The 22122-nt window shown below is 40.3% G+C and overlaps 1 protein-coding gene across 7 annotated transcripts in view; it reads left to right on the top strand.

Moving 5' to 3' along the window:
- Nucleotides 1-22122, top strand: part of LIMCH1 (LIM and calponin homology domains 1) — a 655781-nt gene that overhangs the window by 537404 nt on the left and 96255 nt on the right. For all 7 annotated transcript variants that reach the window (XM_053704014.1, XM_053704012.1, XM_053704013.1 and 4 more), the window contains 3 exons: nt 2083-2298; nt 3511-3607; nt 17251-17402. In XM_053704014.1, coding sequence (XP_053559989.1) covers nt 2083-2298; nt 3511-3607; nt 17251-17402 — 465 coding nt within the window. The remainder of the gene's footprint in view (nt 1-2082; nt 2299-3510; nt 3608-17250; nt 17403-22122) is intronic.

Here is a 22122-nt window from a genome sequence, read left to right as displayed (position 1 = left end):
GTGTGCCGCAGGATTTTTTAATGCAAAAAAAGGTTGAAAATCACTGCCCTAATGTAATACCATAAAAACCTTTGGACCATGATAATGCTATGGGGGGTCCTAATTATCAGACTTAACTGATTTAGCAGAACCTTGTAGCAGGTAGTAAAGGAGGTTGGTTGTGGGAGAATTTAAGATGTTCGTCATTTGTTCTAATGAATGATCTAGTTCTGCTATAGCTGCCAACAGTTTAGGTTGAAATTGTTTCAGTGGTTTCAAAGTACAGGCCCCAGGGCCAAATCCGGCCCTCAAGATAGTTTCATATGGCCCTCACTTGTTAAATAGGTAAACCATTACTTTAAGCTGTCATTTTTTTTTGTAACTAGTTGATATTCTATATAGGCACTCACAAGACAAATATAAAGACAAAGCATCAAGTGTAGACTCCTACCACACACTGCGTTGGGTAAATGTCACTTTTTACGTTGCTATACAGTTCCAAGATGATCACTTTACTTGGTACTCACAAGATAAACATACAACTGTGTATGTCTATTGTGGGCTACAACTCCCACTTTTCACTACTACTTGGATACATGTCACTTCCATTTTCTAGTATATCCAGTTTCGGAGCACTTACTCAGTTGATGCGGCCCCATGGGAGAAGAACACTTGGCCAGTGCCCCCCCCAGATACTTTGAGTTAGATACCCCTGGTTTAAATCATCTGTGTGTGGTACTTTACAAATCTCAAAGCAATGTTGAACTGAATGAGAGGGAAGCGGAAGGAAGAGCGGAGTCTGTCTGCCACACCAGGCAAAAGTGATACCATACAACTCTGTCCACCCTCACAAAGTGTAGAAGTGATGCTGTGAGCAAGGCACCTTTCTGCAGACATATCAGAGTATAAGGGCACTAGGTTCACTAAATAGCTCGCTGCACCTAGACCAGAAGTGGGCAACTATCGACCTTCCAGATGTTATGGACTACATCTCCCATGATGCTTTGCCAGCATTATGGCTGAAAGAGCATTATGGGAGATGTAGTCCATAACATCTGGAGGGCTGATAATTGCCCACCCCTGTTCTAGACAGTTGCCAATAAAAAGTGTAATGCAGGGTTCTCCAGAGACTGTATGTATGCCCAGAATGTTGTGGAGTGCTGACCTGGAGCAGTGAACTAAACTGCTAAAATAAAGAGAAAAATCAAAAATGGTCTTACTCATAGAATGAAAATAAGCTAAACAAAAAACTATTATTCCACCATTTTAAAATTCACATGGACAGGCCAATATAGTCTGGTCTGGCATGATCATTTAATCATAGAATAATCTCTTGCATGGTCATATCCTAATTTATAGTGACTTATTATTACAACAGTTAAACCTATTTTGTAAGTATACAAATTAAAAACTATAAAATAAAACCCGCAAAAGCATTTTTGCATATGAAACTTGCCACTATTAGTACAAATACAGTGCGATAAAAAACATAAGCCTTAGACATAAGATTATCTATTTAATGTTAATAATGTAATACTTCAGTATTTCAGATGAGACATAGTTAGTAATAGGTAAATACATATTTTCTGATAAAATTAACTTGCCAATATCAATCAAGTTAATTAGATCCCATTATAAGTTCAGTTCCAGTGGTGAACATATTACTTGATTCCACAGCCAGTATAATATGTGCAAGTGTGCCTGGTATTGCCTGTTTATATATGTGCCTTTCTGTTAAAGTTAGTTCACTTGACGGTTTGTAAAGGACATAAAGTGAAGATTATTTAATGTTGTTAGAGAACGGTGTCATAACTTCTCGATACCACAGTTTTTGCACTTTTTTAAAGAGGAAAGGGACAAATGAGCTGTGGGATAATGTTTTCTCTTTTGCTCCCTTCCTACAATATAGCTAATCTACTTCTAATGTTAAAGTGTGTGAAGCTCTATTTAAATGTAATATATTTAAATCACTACACTAAGTGTAAATCAGATCTTCTCCTTACAGCAAAATTAGATCATCATCCCTCCAATAGTCATTGTGCTTGTTGTTCAATAATATTTTTATTTAAGTGTTTTACAAATCTGTTGCTCTTGGTTCCATAGGTAGATGGTAAAATAAGCATGAACGGAGAAGCCTGTAATGGGATTGAAGAACAGAAGGAAAGTATGAGATTCTCTCAGCCGTTATCTAGGTCACAGCGGTTTGAAGGGGTTGCCAGAGTTGATGCAGCAATTGAGGAGATGAAGTTTAACTCTGCAACTTGTGTAGACCTTAACTCATCTAGACCAAGCTTGCAGAATTCATTTAGTGATTTAAAAGTAAGTATTATGTAGTTAATATTCTCATGGAGCTGTACCACACAAAGTATTCTTTATCAACAAACCCCCCTTTGTCAAAAATACCCTTTATCAGAATCTAAATGTGCTTAGGAAATACAATCTTCCTGACTTACTTTTTTGTAATTGCACTAGTTTGGATTGCTATTATTTATTTCCACAGAAGTATTAGCTTAATATTTACTCCATGTTTAAGGGAACATGAAACGCTAAATTAATTTCATACACCTCCCTCGAATTATGTGGGCGACCATTTTGCACCTACGTTACACTGCAGGTATCTGAAGGAGAGTTGCTGCACATGTGCAAACACATTAGCACTAGAATGCAGTGAAAGCTAGATTTCAACATGGCGGCACCCATGACTAGAGGGAGATAGGGAATAACCTCAACACTATACTTATAAAATTATTAGTGTTTAATGTCCCTTTAAGGCTCTAGTTGGTTTTCACTGCAGAGCTTTTTCTGGTGGAGCTGCTTGATTGTCCCTTTGTTTCTAGATCTATATATTATTATCATTACTATTATTATTATATTTTATAAAGCGCCAACAAATTGTGCAGTGCTTTCCATGGCTACAGTTGATACACTGACACTACAATACTTGTAAGAGACAAGAAAAATGTATTTGTCAAATAAATACAGGGGGAATTGTGGGTCCTGTTTCCGTGGGAAGTTACAATCTAGAAGGGTAGGAGGGTGAGAAACAGGAGGTGAGGACTGCAAGGGTGAGAATGATGTTAATACAGAGTTAGATGAGGGCAAATTTTAAGTACATGGAATTCAGTTTTTAATGAGTTGGGTAGAAGGCTTCCTTGAATGAAAGTGTCTTTTGGGAGTGTTAAAAAGAAGACAGATTATGGAAAGGTCTGACAGTATGATGAAGTACCCTCCAGTGGGCTGATGCTGCACGAGAGAAGTCCTGCAGCCTAGCATAGGGAAGAGGTGATGATAGAAAATGCAAGGGATCAGGTCATTGTTGGATCTTAGGGGGTGGGCTGGAGTATTTGTATACATTAGCGTGGACAGGTAGTGGGTAGCGGCATTGGTAAGGGCTTTGTAGGTCTATGGAAAGGAAGTTGCAGATGTCAGCCCTAAGCTAAATTTACTTTAACTTGACACCAGGCAGTTATGAAATGTCGGCTTCCATCATTCCTATTGTCACTTTTTTTTTCTTCTATTTTTCTTTTTTAGAGTTTTTCTAAAGAAGCTAATCACACAGCCCAAAGGGAAGAAATAAATTGCACTGGAAAAACAGAAAGATTTCACTCAGAGCAGGAATTAAAAAAAGGTCTGTTGATTGTAGTAGAGCAACACATTTAATAATACCAACTAAGGCCTAGATTACAAGTGGAGCGCAAAAATATTAGCACTTTTGAGCGCTAACAGCACCCAAGTTTTATATTAATAGCGCTCCTGAAAGTAAAAAGTTGCATGTGAGCAAAAGACTCAGACGCGCAACACCTAGAGGTCGGCTAGCATGTCCACACTAACTCTCCCCATAGACTTCTATGAGGCGTGCTACAAAAGCCTCTTCTGGCTTTCGCTTGAATGGTAACCAGAAGGTGTTAGAAATACTTGATATATATAATAAATGTTGTTTCAAGTATTTCTATTAATAAAACAAAAAAAAAATACAATTTGTTTACAAGGGATGTTTTATATGTCAAAAGGTGTTTGACTGGGAAGGGCTGAAGGTGTATATAAATGTGTATATGTATATATGCATGAACACATACAAATATATAGACCTTTCAGCCCTTCCCAGTCAAACACCTTGACATATAAAGTACCGTTTTTAAACACTTTTTATACATTTAACCAAGACACAAGCAATTTTGGGATTTTTGCTTACTTTTGGTTTAATCATAATTGTCCAGTCTCTAGTTAAGTGCACCCGTACATATACACTGTTTATTTTTTTTTTTTTACAGATAAACAGGCCTTTCTAGTGATACCCTATATGGGTATATAAGTAACATCAAAAATGTGTTGTCAAGGATTGATAATTATTGATGAAACAGGCAGAAAAATTATAGGTGATAAGTAGGGATGGGCAAATGTGTTTATATTCGAATTCGAATGTTAGAACGAATGTTGTTGCAGATATTCGATTTACATAATAGAATGTTGATAAGAACGAATTTTCTTAAATTCTGTTATTTACAGTTTTCGAATGTCACATTCGAATGTCATTTTCGAATTCGAATGTTACATTTATAAAACACAATTGTAGACTAGAAACACTATTTTGAATTTGAATGTCACATTCGAATCGAATATCACATTCGAATTTGAATATTACATTTATAAAACACAGTATTAGACTAGAAATACTATTTCGAAATTTGAATGTCACATTCGAATCGAATATCACATTCAAATTTGAATATTACATTTAAAACACAGTATTAGACTAGAAATAATATTTAAAATTTGAATGTGACATGATTCGAATGTAACATTCGAATTCGAATATTATATTTATTAAAAACAGTTGTAGACTAGAAATACTATTTCGAATTTAAATGTCACATTCAAATTTGAATATTACATTTCGAAATTGAATGAATAGATAGCTAAACATTCTATTATTCGAACGAATATTTTTGAATTTTATTGAAAAATTCGAAAACGAAAATAGAATGTTAAAATTTTATATAAACATTCGAAATTCAAAAACGAACGAATGTATCAAAATTCGTTTTAAATTTCTAATTTTTAGAAACATTCGCCCATCCCTAGTGAAAAGTTAAAATAATTAACTTTTATTAAAAACATTGTTAAAACATCATGTTATGACAGGGCTAGACATCAACCCTCCAGCATCTTATATACAAAAATATAATAATTGAGAGTAAACACTGTTTATGCTTATAAAAAAAAAACACAATGGCTTATCATTTTTGACATGTGATCACTGTATCTAGCTGTCACAATGATCACATGACCATAGGCCACTTTTTGTGCCTCGCTCCTGAGGCATCAAGTGATTGGCGACTGAGCCGAATACCAGCATGCACTGGTTGTCACAGTGATTGTATACACAGTAACTGTCATTTCTCTTGTAAGGTGTATCCAGTCCACGGATTCATCCATTACTTGTGGGATATTCTCCTACCCAACAGGAAGCTGCAAGAGGATCACCCACAGCAGAGCTGTCTATATAGCTCCTCCCCTAACTGCCACCTCCCAGTCATTCTCTTGCAGCTCTCGACAAGGGAAGCAGCTAGAGAGATGTGGTGCATTAATGTAGTTTATCTTCTATCAAAAGTTTGTTATTTTCAAATGATACCGGAGTTGTACTATTTTAGCCTCAGGCAGAAAGTTGAAGAAGAGTCTGCCTGTGGTTTTTGATGATCTTAGCAGCTTGTAACTAAGATCCACTGCTGTTCTCACACATAACTGAAGAGATGGGTAACTTCAGCTGGGGGAATAGCGTGCAGGGTCTCCTGCTCTGAGGTATGTGCAGTTTTAAATTTTTCTAGAGAAATGATAAGCTAGAAAATGCTGACAATACCGTATTTATTTAAGGTAAGCCTGATTACAGTGATTTAATAACGACTGGTATCATGCTTGCTGTAAAGGGTAATATTTTTCTTATTTACTCACATTACTGATTAGATATAACGTTTGCTTGAGGTGTATAAACGTTTATTTCATATTGGTGATAAAACTTTATTCTGGGGCCCAGTTTTTCCACATGGCTGACTAGATTTTGCCTAGGGATAGTTTTTTAAGGCCCTCTCACTGTGAGTACAGGTTGGGAGGGGCCTATTTTCCATTAGTTTTTGCAGCTTGAGACATCCAGCTTCCCTGAAGGAGTCCCCTGAAGATATAGGACCTCTCTAAGGGGTTTTTGTGCCTTCCAAAGTCGTTGTATGGGCAGGTAGGGCCACAGTAGAGCTGTGGCAGTTTGTTGTGACTGTTTAAAAACGTTTATATCGTTTTTTTGATCCGGTTTTGAAACTAAGGGGTTAATCATCCATTTGCAAGTGGGTGCAATGCTCTTTCAGCCTATTATACACACTGTAAAAATTTTGTAAGATTTACTGCTTTTTTCACTGTTTTAGCAGTTTCTGTGATTGTTTTTTTCTCTTAAAGGCACAGTACCGTTTTTATTTTTTGCTTGTTCACAGTTATTAAAGTGTTTTCCAAGCTTGCTGTTCTCATTACTAGTCTGTTTAAGCATGTCTGATATAGAGGAAACTCATTGTTCTTTATGTTTAGAAGCCATTGTGGAACCCCCTCTTAGAATGTGTACCAAATGTACTGATTTTACTATAAATTACAAAGACCATATTCTGGCTTTAAAAAATTTATCACCAGAAGAAATTGACAAGGAGGAAGTTATGCCGTCTAACTCTCCCCACGTGTCAGATCCTATAAATCCCGCTCAGGGGACGCCAAGTACATCTAGCCCATTGCGTATACCTTGCAAGACATGGCGGCAGTTATGAATCATACCCTTACAGAGGTATTATCTAAACTGCCAGGATTGCAAGGAAAGCGAGACAGCTCTGGGACTAGAATAAATGCAGAGCTCTCTGACGCTTTAGTAGCTATCTCTGATACACCCTCACAATATAATGAAGCTGAAGCAGGGGAGCTTCAATCTGTGGGTGATTTTTCTGATTCAGGGAAGATACTTCAATCTAAATCTGATATGTCTACATTTAAATTTAAGCTTGAACACCTCCGCGTATTGCTCAGGGAGGTTTTAGCAACTTTGGACGACTGTGACACTATTGTAGTCTCCGAGAAATTATGTAGATTGGATAAATACTATGCAGTACCTACTTTCACTGATGTTTCTCCAACATAGGTGTGTCCGGTCCACGGCATCATCCTTACTTGTGGGATATTCTCTTCCCCAACAGGAAATGGCAAAGAGCCCAGCAAAGCTGGTCACATGATCCCTCCTAGGCTCCGCCTACCCCAGTCATTCTCTTTGCCGTTGCACAGGCAACATCTCCACGGAGATGGTTAAGAGTTTTTTGGTGTTTAAATGTAGTTTTTATTCTTCAATCAAGAGTTTGTTATTTTAAAATAGTGCTGGTATGTACTATTTACTCTGAAACAGAAAAGAGATGAAGATTTCTGTTTGTAAGAGGAAAATGATTTTAGCAACCGTTACTAAAATCGATGGCTGTTTCCACACAGGACTGTTGAGATGAATTAACTTCAGTTGGGGGAAACAGTGGGCAGACTTTGCTGCTTGAGGTATGACACATTTCTAACAAGACTTGGTAATGCTGGAAGCTGTCATTTTCCCTATGGGAACCGGTAAGCCATTTTCTTAGTTTAGTATAAGAATAAAGGGCTTCACAAGGGCTTTAAAGACTGGTAGACATTTTTCTGGGCTAAAACGATTACTTTATAAGTATATTTAGTGGATTATAACTATAAATAGTTCTTTTAATCTTGGGGACGTATTAAAAAAATGGCAGGCACTGTATTGGACACCTTTTTCACTGGGGGCCTTTTCTAGTCATAGGCAGAGCCTCATTTTCGCGCCACTAATGCGCAGTTGTTTTTGGAAAGCAAGGCATGCAGATGCATGTGTGAGGAGCTAAGAACCACTGAAAAAGCTTATTTAAGGCGTCATTTGGTATCGTATTCCCATCTGGGCTTGGTTGGGTCTCAGCAAAGCAGATACCAGGGACTGTATAGGGGTTAAATGTAAAAACGGCTCCGGTTCCGTTATTTTAAGAGTTAAAGCTTTCAAATTTGGTGTGCAATACTTTTAAGGCTTTAAGACACTGTGGTGAAATTTTGGTGAATTTTGAACAATTCCTTCATACTTTTTCACATATTCAGTAATAAAGTGTGTTCAGTTTAAAATTTAAAGTGACAGTAACGGTTTTATTTTAAAACGTTTTTTGTGCTTTGTTATCAAGTTTATGCCTGTTAACATGTCTGAACCATCAGATAGACGATGTTCTGTATGTTTGAAAGCCAAGGTTCCTCCCCATTTAAATATATGTGATGAATGTGACATAGTGTCCAAACAAAGTAGGGACAATGATGCCACTGATAATGATGTTGCCCAAGATGATTCCTCAAGCGAGGGGAGTAAGCATGGTACTGCATCATCCCCTTCTGTGTCTACACCAGTCTTGCCCACACAAGAGGCCCCTAGTACATCTAGTGCGCCAATCCTTCTTACTATGCAACAATTAACGGCTGTAATGGATAATTCTATTAAAAACATTTTGTCCAAAATGCCCACTTATCAGAGAAAGCGCGATTGCTCTGTTTTAGATACTGAAGAGCATGAGGACGCTGATGATAATGGTTCTGACATACCCTCACACCAATCTGAAGGGGCCAGGAGGGAGGTTTTGTCTGAGGGAGAAATTTCAGATTCAGGAAAAATTTCTCAACAAGCTGAACCTGATGTTATTACTTTTAAATTTAAATTAGAACATCTCCGCGCTCTGCTTAAGGAGGTGTTATCTACTCTGGATGATTGTGACAATTTGGTCATTCCAGAGAAATTATGTAAGATGGACAAGTTCCTAGAGGTCCCGGTGCCCCCCGATGCTTTTCCTATACCCAAGCGGGTGGCGGACATTGTAAATAAGGAATGGGAAAGGCCCGGCATACCTTTTGTTCCTCCCCCTATATTTAAGAAATTATTTCCTATGGTCGACCCCAGAAAGGACTTATGGCAGACAGTCCCCAAGGTCGAGGGGGCGGTTTCTACTCTAAACAAACGCACTACTATCCCTATAGAAGATAGTTGTGCTTTCAAAGATCCTATGGATAAAAAATTAGAGGGTTTGCTTAAAAAGATGTTTGTTCAGCAAGGTTACCTTCTACAACCAATTTCATGCATTGTTCCTGTCACTACAGCAGCGTGTTTCTGGTTCGAAGAACTAGAAAAGTCGCTCAATAAAGAATCTTCGTATGAGGAGGTTATGGACAGAGTTCAAGCACTTAAATTGGCTAACTCTTTTATCTTAGACGCCACTTTGCAATTAGCTAGATTAGCGGCGAAAAATTCAGGTTTTGCTATTGTGGCGCGCAGAGCGCTTTGGCTAAAGTCTTGGTCAGCGGATGTGTCCTCCAAGAACAAATTGCTTAACATCCCTTTCAAGGGTAAAACGCTGTTTGGCCCTGACTTGAAAGAGATTATTTCAGACATCACTGGGGGAAAGGGCCACGCCCTTCCTCAGGATAGGTCTTTTAAGGCTAAAAATAAGCCAAATTTTCGTCCCTTTCGCAGAAACGGACCAGCCTCAAATTCTACACCCTCTAAGCAAGAGGGTAATTGTTCTCAAACCAGCCTGGAGACCGATGCAAGGCTGGAACAAGGGTAAGCAGGCCAAGAAACCTGCCACTGCTACTAAAACAGCATGAAGTGTTGGCCCCCGATCCGGGACCGGATCTGGTGGGGGGCAGACTCTCTCTCTTTGCTCAGGCTTGGGCAAGAGATGTTCAGGATCCTTGGGCGCTAGAAATAGTTTCTCAAGGTTATCTCCTGGAATTCAAGGAACTACCCCCAAGGGGGAGGTTCCACAGGTCTCAATTGTCTTCAAACCAAATAAAAAGACAGGCATTCTTACATTGTGTAGAAGACCTGTTAAGAATGGGAGTGATTCATCCTGTTCCATTAGGAGAACAAGGGATGGGGTTTTACTTCAATCTGTTCATAGTTCCCAAAAAAGAAGGAACATTCAGACCAATTTTAGATCTCAAGATTCTAAACAAATTTCTCAGGGTTCCATCGTTCAAAATGGAAACCATTCGAACAATTCTTCCTACCATCCAGGAAGGTCAATTCATGACCACGGTGGATTTAAAGGATGCGTATCTACATATTCCTATCCACAAGGAACATCATCGGTTCCTAAGGTTCGCCTTTCTGGACAAGCATTACCAGTTTGTGGCACTTCCATTCGGATTAGCCACTGCTCCAAGGATTTTCACAAAGGTACTAGGGTCCCTTCTAGCGGTGCTAAGACCAAGGGGCATTGCAGTAGTACCTTACTTGGACGACATACTGATTCAAGCGTCGTCTCTGTCAAAAGCAAAGGCTCATATGGACATTGTCCTAGCCTTTCTCAGATCTCACGGGTGGAAAGTGAACATAGAAAAAAGTTCTCTGTCCCCGTCAACAAGAGTTCCCTTCTTGGGAACAATAATAGACTCCTTAGAAATGAAGATTTTTCTGACAGAGGCCAGAAAATCAAAACTTCTAAGCTCTTGTCAAGTACTTCATTCTGTTCTTCTTCCTTCCATAGCGCAGTGCATGGAAGTAATAGGTTTGATGGTTGCGGCAATGGACATAGTTCCTTTTGCACGAATTGATCTAAGACCATTACAACTGTGCATGCTCAGACAGTGGAATGGGGATTATACAGACTTGTCTCCGACGATCCAAGTAGATCAAAGAACCAGAGATTCACTCCGTTAGTGGCTGAACCTGGACAACCTGTCACAGGGAATGAGCTTCCGCAGACCAGAGTGGGTCATTGTCACGACCGACGCCAGTCTGGTGGGCTGGGGCGCGGTCTGGGAACCCCTGAAAGCTCAGGGTCTATGGTCTCGGGAAGAATCTCTTCTCCCGATAAACATTCTGGAACTGCGAGCGATATTCAATGCTCTCAAAGCTTGGCCTCAACTAGCAAAGGCCAAATTCATAAGGTTTCAATCAGACAACATGACGACTGTTGCATATATCAACCATCAGGGGGGAACAAGGAGTTCCCTGGCGATGGAGGAGGTGACCAAAATAATTCAATGGGCGGAGAATCACTCCTGCCACTTGTCTGCAATCCACATCCCAGGAGTGGAAAATTGGGAAGCGGATTTTCTGAGTCATCAGACTTTCCATCCGGGGGAGTGGGAACTCCATCCGGAAATCTTTGCCCAAATAACTCAATTATGGGGCATTCCAGACATGGACCTGATGGCGTCTCGTCAGAACTTCAAGGTTCCTTGCTACGGGTCCAGATCCAGGGATCCCAAGGCGACTCTAGTAGATGCACTGATAGCACCTTGGACCTTCAACCTAGCTTATGTATTCCCACCGTTTCCTCTCATTCCCAGGCTGGTAGCCAGGATCAATCAGGAGAGGGCTTCGGTGATCTTGATAGCTCCTGCGTGGCCACGCAGAACTTGGTATGCAGACCTGGTGAATATGTCATCGGCTCCACCATGGAAGCTACCTTTGAGACAGGACCTTCTTGTTCAAGGTCCATTCGAACATCCGAATCTGGCTTCACTCCAACTGACTGCTTGGAGATTGAACGCTTGATTTTATCAAAGCGTGGGTTTTCAGATTCTGTCATTGATACTCTTGTCCAGGCTAGAAAGCCTGTAACTAGGAAAATTTACCATAAAATATGGAAAAAATATATCTGTTGGTGTGAATCTAAAGGATTCCCATGGAACAAGATAAAAATTCCTAAGATTCTATCCTTTCTACAAGAGGGTTTGGAGAAAGGATTATCTGCAAGTTCTTTGAAGGGACAGATTTCTGCTTTATCTGTTTTACTTCACAAAAAACTGGCGGCTGTGCCAGATGTTCAAGCTTTTGTTCAGGCTCTGGTTAGAATCAAGCCTGTTTACAAACCTTTGACTCCTCCTTGGAGTCTCAATTTAGTTCTTTCAGTTCTTCAAGGGGTTCCGTTTGAACCCTTACATTCCGTAGATATTAAGTTACTATCTTGGAAAGTTTTGTTTTTGGTTGCAATTTCTTCTGCTAGAAGAGTTTCAGAGTTATCTGCTCTGCAGTGTTCTCCTCCTTATCTGGTGTTCCATGCAGATAAGGTGGTTTTGCGTACTAAACCTGGTTTTCTTCCGAAAGTTGTTTCTAACAAAAACATTAACCAGGAGATAGTTGTGCCTTCTTTGTGTCCGAATCCAGTTTCAAAGAAGGAACGTTTGTTACACAATTTGGATGTAGTTCGTGCTCTAAAATTCTATTTAGAGGCTACAAAGGATTTCAGACAAACATCTTCTTTGTTTGTTGTTTATTCTGGTAAAAGGAGAGGTCAAAAAGCAACTTCTACCTCTCTCTCTTTTTGGCTTAAAAGCATCATCCGATTGGCTTATGAGACTGCCGGACGGCAGCCTCCTGAAAGAATCACAGCTCACTCCACTAGGGCTGTGGCTTCCACATGGGCCTTCAAGAACGAGGCTTCTGTTGATCAGATATGTAAGGCAGCGACTTGGTCTTCACTGCACACTTTTACCAAATTTTACAAATTTGATACTTTTGCTTCTTCTGAGGCTATTTTTGGGAGAAAGGTTTTGCAAGCCGTGGTGCCTTCCATCTAGGTGACCTGATTTGCTCCCTCCCATCATCCGTGTCCTAAAGCTTTGGTATTGGTTCCCACAAGTAAGGATGACGCCGTGGACCGGACACACCTATGTTGGAGAAAACAGAATTTATGCTTACCTGATAAATTACTTTCTCCAACGGTGTGTCCGGTCCACGGCCCGCCCTGGTTTTTTTAATCAGGTCTGATGAATTATTTTCTCTAACTACAGTCACCACGGTATCATATGATTTCTCCTATGCATATTCCTCCTTTACGTCGGTCGAATGACTGGGGTAGGCGGAGCCTAGGAGGGATCATGTGACCAGCTTTGCTGGGCTCTTTGCCATTTCCTGTTGGGGAAGAGAATATCCCACAAGTAAGGATGACGCCGTGGACCGGACACACCGTTGGAGAAAGTAATTTATCAGGTAAGCATAAATTCTGTTTTTTCAATCCCTAAAAGGTTTACTGAAATTATTACTAAGGAATGGGATAGACCAGGTGTACCATTCTCTCCCCCTCCTGTTTTTATAAAGATGTTTCCTATAGACGCCGCTACACGGGACTTATGGCAGACGGTACCTAAGGTGGAGGGAGCAGTTTCTACTCTAGCTAAGCGTACAACTATCCCTGTCGAGGACAGTTGTGCTTTTCTAGATCCAATGGATAAAAAATTAGAGGGTTACCTTAAGAAAATTTTTATTCAACAAGGTTTTATTCTCCAGCCTCTTGCATGCATTGCCCCAGTCACTGCTGCAGCTGCTTTCTGGTTTGAGTCCCTAGAGGAGGCTCTACAGGTTGAAACCCCGTTGGAAGATATTATTGACAAGCTTATGGCCCTTAAGCTAGCCAATTCATTTGTTTCTGACGCCGTTGTTCATTTAACCAAGCTAACGGCAAAAAATTCAGGCGCGTAGGGTGCTATGGCTTAAATCCTGGTCAGCTGACGTGACTTCAAAGTCTAAACTTCTCAACATTCCCTTCAAAGGACAGATCCTATTCGGGCCTGGACTGAAGGAGATCATTTCTGACATCACTGGAGGAAAAGGTCACGCCCTTCCTCAAGACAGGTCCAACAAATTAAGGACCAAACAGTCTAGTTTTCGGCCCTTTCGAAACTTCAAGAGTGGCGCAGCTTCAACTTCCTCTAACACAAAACAAGAGGGAACTTTTGCCCAGTCTAAGCCGGTCTGGAGACCTAACCAGGCTTGGAACAAGGGGAAACAGGCCAAGAAGCAAGCCTGCTGCTGCCTCTAAGACAGCATGAAGGAGCAGCCCCCGATCCGTAGGGGGCAGACTCTCTCTCTTCGCCCAGGCTTGGGCAAGAGATGTCCAGGATCCCTGGGCATTGGAAATTGTTTCCAAGGGTTATCTTCTGGAATTCAAACCCTCTCCCCCAAAAGGGAGATTTCATCTCTCACTTTTATCTGCAAACCAGATAAAGAGAGAAGCATTCTTACATTGTGTTCAAGACCTCCTAGTTATGGGAGTGATCCACCCAGTACCGCAGGAGGAACAGGGACAGGGTTTTTATTGAAATCTGTTTGTTGTTCCCAAGAAAGAGGGAACATTCAGACCAATCTTAGATCTCAAGATCTTAAACAAATTTCTCAGAGTCCCATCCTTCAAGATCGAGACTATTCGAACCATCCTTCCTATGATCCAGGAGGGTCAATACAGGCACTTCCCTTCGGGTTGGCCACAGCACCAAGAATCTTTACAAAGGTTCTAGGGTCCCTTCTAGCGGTCCTAAGGCCGCGGGCTATAGCAGTAGCCCCTTACTCAGACGACATTCTGATACAGGCATCGACTTTTCAAGTTGCCAGGTCTCACACGGACATTGTTCTGGCATTTCTGAGGTCGCATGGGTGGAAAGTGAACAAAGAAAAAAGTTCTCTATCCCCTCTCACAAGAGTTTCCTTCCTAGGAACTCTGATAGATTCTCTGATAGATTATCTAGAAATGAAGATTTACCTGACAGAGGCCAGGTTGTCAAAACTTCTAAATTCCTGCCGTGTTCTTTATTCTACTTCTCGCCCTTCAGTGGCTCAGTGTATGGAAGTAATCGGCTTAATGGTAGCGGCAATGGACATAGTGCCATTTGCCCGCCTACATCTCAGACCGCTGCAACTCTGCATGCTCAGTCAGTGGAATGGGGATTACACAGATTTGTCCCCTCTACTAAATCTGGATCAAGAGACCAGGGATTCTCTTCTCTGGTGGTTATCTCGGGTCCATCTGTCCAAGGGTATGACCTTCCGCAGGCCAGATTGGACAATAGTAACGACGGATGCCAGCCTTCTGGGCTGGGGTGCAGTCTGGAACTCCCTGAAGGCTCAGGGCTTGTGGACTCAGGAGGAGACACTCCTTCTGATAAACATTCTGGAACTAAGAGCGATATTCAATGCTTTTTGGGCTTGGCCTCAGCTAGCTGCGGTCAGGTTCATCAGATTTCAGTCGGACAACATCACGACTGTAGCTTACATCAACCATCAAGGGGTAACAAGGAGTTCCCTAGCAATGTTGGAGGTTTCAAAAATAATTCTATGGGCAGAGGTTTACTCTTGCCATCTATCAGCTATCCATATCCCAGGAGTAGAGAACTGGGAGGCGGATTTTCTAAGTCGACAGACTTTTCATCCAGGGGAGTAGGAAATCCATCCGGAGGTGTTTGCACAGTTGATTCAACTTTGGGGCAAACCAGAACTGGATCTCATGGCGTCTCATCAGAACGCCAAGCTTCCTTGTTACGGGTTCAGGTCCAGGGATCCCAAGGCAGCGCTGATAGATGCTCTAGCAGCGCCTTGGTCTTTCAACCTGGCTTATGTGTTTCCACCGTTTCCTCTGCTCCCTCATCTGATTGCGAAGATCAAGCAGGAGAGAGCTTCGGTGATTTTGATAGCTCCTGCATGGCCACGCAGGACTTGGTACGCAGATCTGGTGGACATGTCATTCTTTCCACCTTGGACTCTGCCGCTGAGGCAGGACCTTCTACTACAAGGTCCCTTCAAACATCCAAATCTAATTTCTCTGCGTCTGACTGCTTGGAGATTGAACGCTTGATTTTGTCAAAACGTGGTTTTTCCGAGTCGGTCATTGATACCTTAATTCAGGTTCGAAAGCCTGTCACCAGGAAAATCTATCATAAGATATGGTGTAAATATCTTCATTGGTGTGAATCCAAGGGTTACTCATGGAGTAAAGTCAGGATTCCCAGGATATTGTCTTTTCTCCAAGAAGGATTGGAGAAGGGATTGTCAGCTAGTTCCTTAAAGGGACAGATTTCTGCTCTGTTTATTCTTTTGCACAAGCTTCTGGCGGATGTTCCAGACGTTCAGGCGTTTTGTCAGACTTTAGTTAGAATCAAGCCTGTGTTTAAACCTGTTGTTCCGCCATGGAGTTTAAATTTAGTTCTTAAAGTTCTTCAAGGGGTTCCGTTTGAACCTCTGCATTCCATAGATATCAAGCTTTTATCTTGGAAAGTTCTGTTCTTGGTAGCTATCTCTTCAGCTCGAAGAGTTTCAGAGTTATCTGCCTTGCAGTGTGATTCCCCTTATCTGATCTTCAATGCAGATAAGGTAGTTTTGCGTACCAAACCTGGGTTTCTTCCTAAGGTGGTATCCAATAAGAATATCAATCAAGAGATTGTTGTTCCGTCACTGTGTCCTAATCCTTCTTCAAAGATGGAACGTCTATTACATAATCTTGACGTGGTTCGTGCTTTAAAGTTTTATTTACAAGCTACTAAAGATTTTCGTCAAACATCTGCATTGTTTGTTGTCTACTCTGGACAGAGGAAAGGCCAAATGGCTTCAGCAACTTCTCTTTCTTTTTGGTTAAGAAGTATAATCCGCTTAGTTTATGAGACTGCTGGCCAGCAGCCTCCTGTAAGAATTACAGCTCATTCCACTAGAGCGGTGGCTTCCACATGGGCCTTTAAAAATGAGGCTTCTGTTGAACAGGTTTGTAAGGCGGCGACTTGGTCTTCGCTTCATACTTTTTCTAAATTCTACAAATTTGATACTTTTGCCTCTTCTGAGGCTATTTTTGGGAGAAAGGTCTTACAGGCAGTGGTGCCTTCCGTTTAAGCGCCTGCCTTGTCCCTCCCTTCAAGCGCCTGCCTTGTCCCTCCCTTCATCCGTGTCCTATAGCTTTGGTATTGGTATCCCACAAGTAATGGATGAATCCGTGGATACACCTTACAAGATAAAACAAAATTTATGCTTACCTGATAAATTTATTTATCTTGTGGTGTATCCAGTCCACGGCCCGCCCTGTCATTTTAAGGCAGGTGTTTTTTAATTTTTAAACTACAGTCACCACTGCACCCTATAGTTTCTCCTTTCTCTTGCTTGTCTTCGGTCGAATGACTGGGAGGTGGCAGTTAGGGGAGGAGCTATATAGACAGCTCTGCTGTGGGTGATCCTCTTGCAGCTTCCTGTTGGGAAGGAGAATATCCCACAAGTAATGGATGAATCCGTGGACTGGATACACCACAAGAGAAATAAATTTATCAGGTAAGCATAAATTTTGTTTTTTATCAGTTACTGTACGCCTTACATGCTGCAGCAGTATGATATACTGATTATTTTGCATAACATGTTGTTTTATAAGTGTGTTTTACTCTCTTGCTGATATTGTTTTTTTATTATGACTTTAGTTAATAAGCAGCCGCATGATGCAACCAAGGGTGGTGCTACTGTAACGAGTTTAGAGTTTACACCTTCTGCCCCTACGAAAGACCCTGCTGTAAATGGAAAGGAATTTGAAGAAAGGCAAAAAGTGGATGCCCAAGCCCTGATCATGCATTGGGTAAGAAGATGTGGTTTAATACAACAGAATGTAAACCAAAGTTAGGTGCTACGTAATACAAATCATACTGTGAGATTTTAATCAATAACGAATCCTAATAAAACCACAGTCTTGCTCAGAGAGCCAGCTACAGGTTGTCAAAACTGTTTTTTTTTTGTTTTGTTTGTTTTTAACTTTTATTGTGTCTGCTAATATTATGGTCTGATAACCTTTAAGGGACTTAAAACACTTTGAGATGGTAAAATAAAATAAATTGTATATTTTTTTCCCCTTTTCCTGTAATTCTATTCTGAAAATGTGATCTTTTCCGTTCCCGTTAGAAATAGAAGTGCAGATACATCTACATGTTGTTCTCAGACTAATCTTCTTTTTTTTATTTTAAATGCATCATTCTAGCTAGCATTTTTTTAATGTCACTTTAAGGTCATTTTTAAAAAAAAGTGGTGTTCTTTAACTGTGTGCTGCCACCGTTCTGGTGATCCTGACACACACATTACCTTTGACACCCGCATTCTAAAACAAAACAAAAAAACATCAACAAAAGTAATACAGCCGCATTCATTTTAAATTCCGGTGCTTTGATAAAAAAAGGAATAAATGTAATATACATAAAATATACAAGACACTAACCTCTTAATAGTGTCTATTATTTCAAAGTAAAAAGTTAGTATGGCTTGTGCATCTCCCAGAAGGATAAAAGCCCTTGAAACCGGAACAGTTTTTTCCAGATGGCTTCCCAAAACCGATCCGTGTATCACTGCAAAAGAAAGACAATCATAAGTGCAAATTGTTCAAGGCATTATTCAAATTTAATACAAATTGCACTAACAGACAAGACACAAACATAAAAATGTTTAAAAACAGCTTATCGCAATGTAAGAAAAGTACTGTACAGGTCCGTAAACCCATGCCTTCTACCTGTTAATGTCTTTCGGTCAGCTATTGACCAGTCCGTTAGTCCACCTCTTCAGATGGGTATGGTGGCCTGTGAGGATCTAAAAGGACATTAACAAGTAGGTAGCATGAGTTTACAGACCTGTGGGTGCTTATCTTGCAAACAACTTTGTGATAAGCTGTTTTTACACAGTTTTTATGAAGGTATCTGCCTATTAGTGCAGTTTTATTACATTTGAATACTACCCTGAATCTGTTGCTCTTTTGTTTGTCTTTTTGTTTTGCAGGGGAAAAATTCTTGCAGATAGGGGATGGTGGACTATGTAAACAGGCACCAAGCAGGTAAGTAAAATTGCCATCATAGGGGTCTTTCATACAGACAAGAAAAATGTGTTTACTGTCCCTTTCAACTTAATCTTATAATTAGACCTGTGTATTCGGCAGCTTCGTTAACTGATGAATGTGGAAGAAGGCGACTGCTTGCGGCTGTTTTCGGAGCCAGATTTAAATCTTGTGAAGGATAGTCTTTAACTTGGGAGACGCAACACTTTAATCTTGTGCGACTTCATTATGGCAAACGTGACAAATTTTTACAGCACTGCAATGGAACTAATTTTGGAGTTAGCTCTCCTAAGCATACTCTTTCCTCTTGGCACGTGGTAATGAACACTCTTTCTTCTCACTGAGGCCCTGATATTCAAAACCTCTCTGCTTAGGTGAGATATTCTAAAATGATCCTCCAGCACTGCGAGATCCCTGGTGAAATTTTCAAAAGGCAGATTTTGCTTTACTTCTCCAGGGGTCATGCCCTGCATTTCTGTATGTGAAGGAGAGACATGCCCAGAGCAATGTAGCAATGCATGACATGACAGCTCTGCTGCATTTACACTTTGTGCTTTCTATTTTATATCACTTTACATTTCAGATTAAATTGTATTACATTTAAACTTTGCACATTCTTTTTTGTAGTTTATTTTGTATAAAGCAATGTATGTAGGATTGTGATTTTACAAGTTCTGATTATGCCAACACAGTTTCTGTGTAACTTTAACAAATTAGGCTCATACTTTGTATATTTATCTTTTACAAATTTGATTACAATTAAAACTGAAACACTGTCAGCCAGATAATCAAACATTCGCTAGTTTGGAGAGAGATTATAGTGCTGAATTTACAGGGGCAGAACTCACTGCATTTTCTAAGAAAAGAGGAGGAACCTGGAAATTTACAATTTCTCTCTAGGCTGGAGAATATTTGAATATCAGGGCCTCAGTTATCTAGTGCTACAAAGCAGTTTCAGAGCTGATGCATTAAAGGTATATGAAACTCACAAAAAACCTTGCCTTTAAATTAAAGTTTGCTGCAAGGCATACATTTGCTCAGATACATGTCTGTACTAAAGCTCTGTTGTTTTCTTAAAATTTGTGTTTAAAATATAAAGGTTTTCCAAACCCACCCATGCAAGTCCATATACGGGTGTCTGGGTAGCTGCCGGGTGCCGAGTAGTAGCAGATGCGCATGTGTGTGTTCGGCTGGTGGCATCACTCTCAGTGCCAATATGCACCATTGTACAGGGTTATGGGACTTGTTCTCCTGTGAAGCTGGACAATTTGAATTACATTTTCCAGAATACTTTGGGCTAGTAGCAGTCTAGCTGTCACCTATAGGATATTATATGAATGGATTATTACACTGGTACGAGTGGCATTGTATGTATTACTGATTTGTTAGAAATAGTGCACAGGTGTTCTGAAGTCACATAAATTTGGGGTTACACAGCGCAGCACTATACAGCTTAAATGCTGCCTGCAACAGCACTGATAGCAGCGGTCGGTTAGTTTTAAATACGCATGCAGAAATCCAGTAATCCTGGAATGGAAATATCATTGAATCCTGTGCGCATGCATTGGTTTCCTACTGTACTGTGCCTGCGTTGGAGAGAGGTAACGGCTGATTAGCATGTTCGTTATAAATCTAGATGATTGGCCGCTTATATAAAAGTTGTAACGCTGTCGTAAGTGACGTCATTCAGCAAAATTAAATATATAAGGAAAACAAGCTTTGTTTGTAAAGAAAAGTAAGTTCATTTTATTTATCTTATTGTGCTACATCAATTCATATGTTTTTTTATGAACACATTTTGAGCTGTTTCTTCTGTTATGTGTGATCAGTCCACGGGTCATCATTACTTCTGGGATATTATCTGCTCCCCTACAGGAAGTGCAAGAGGATTCACCCAGCAGAGTTGCTATATATAGCTCCTCCCCTCTACGTCACCTCCAGTCATTCTCTTGCACCCAAAGACTAGATAGGAGGTGTGAGAGGACTATGGTGATTATACTTAGTTTTATAACTTCAATCAAAAGTTTGTTATTTTACAATAGCACCGGAGCGTGTTATTACTTCTCTGGCAGAGTTTGAAGAAGAATCTACCAGAGTTTTTCTTATGATTTTAACCGGAGTAGTTAAGATCATATTGCTGTTTCTCGGCCATCTGAGGGAGGTAAAAGCTTCAGATCAGGGGACAGCGGGCAGTTGAATCTGCATTGAGGTATGTAGCAGTTTTTATTTTCTGAATGGAATTGATGAGAAAATCCTGCCATACCGTTATAATGACATGTATGTATACTCTACACTTCAGTATTCTGGGGATGGTATTTCACCGGAATTACTCTGTAAAAGTACATTAAACCTTTTAATAGGTATTTAATTCATGTTAAACGTTTTTGCTGGAATGTAGAATCGTTTGCATTTCTGAGGTACTGAGTGAATAAATATTTGGGCATTATTTTTCCACTTGGCAGTTTGCTTGTTTTGATTATGACAGTTTCGTTTCTCTCTCACTGCTGTGTGTGAGGGGGAGGGGTCGTTTTTGGCGCTCTTTGCTACGCATCAAAAATTTCCAGTCAGTTACTCTTGTATTTTCTGCATGATCCGGTTCATCTCTAACAGAACTCAGGGGTCTTCAAACTTCTTTGAAGGGAGGTAGATTCTCTCAGCAGAGCTGTGAGACTTATGTAGTGACTGTGTTTTAAAATTGCTCTGTGATTTTTATGTTTAAAATTTAATTAGTGTTACTTTACTAATGGGAACAAACCTTTGCTAACAAGTTGTGTTGTTTTTAAAGAGTGATGCTATAACTGTTTTTCAGTTCATTATTTCAACTGTCATTTAATCGTTTAGTGCTTCTTTGAGGCACAGTACGTTTTTGTTAAATAAGATTGTAACCAAGTTGCATGTTTATTGCTAGTGTGTTAAACATGTCTGATTCAGAGGAAGATACCTGTGTCATTTGTTCCAATGCCAAGGTGGAGCCCAATAGAAATTTATGTACTAACTGTATTGATGCTACTTTAAATAAAAGCCAATCTGTACAAATTGAACAAATTTCACCAAACAGCGAGGGGAGAGTTATGCCGTCTAACTCGCCTCACGTGTCAGTACCTGCGTCTCCCGCCCGGGAGGTGCGTGATATTATGGCGCCTAGTACATCTGGGCAGCCATTACAGATAACATTACAAGATATGGCTACTGTTATGACTGAAGTTTTGGCTAAGTTACCAGAACTAAGAGGCAAGCGTGATCACTCTGGGGTGAGAACAGAGTGCGCTGATAATTCTAGGGCCATGTCTGATACTGCGTCACAGCTTGCAGAGCATGAGGACGGAGAGCTTCATTCTGTAGGTGACGGTTCTGATCCAAGCAGATTGGATTCAGATATTTCAAATTTTAAATTTAAATTGGAAAACCTCCGTGTATTACTAGGGGAGGTCTTAGCGGCTCTTAACGATTGTAACACTGTTGCAATACCAGAGAAAATGTGTAG

Source organism: Bombina bombina, chromosome 2 (genome assembly GCF_027579735.1).
Source record: "Bombina bombina isolate aBomBom1 chromosome 2, aBomBom1.pri, whole genome shotgun sequence".
NCBI classification, from domain to species: Eukaryota; Metazoa; Chordata; class Amphibia; order Anura; family Bombinatoridae; genus Bombina; species Bombina bombina.
This window is presented reverse-complemented; position numbering and strand designations above follow the sequence as displayed.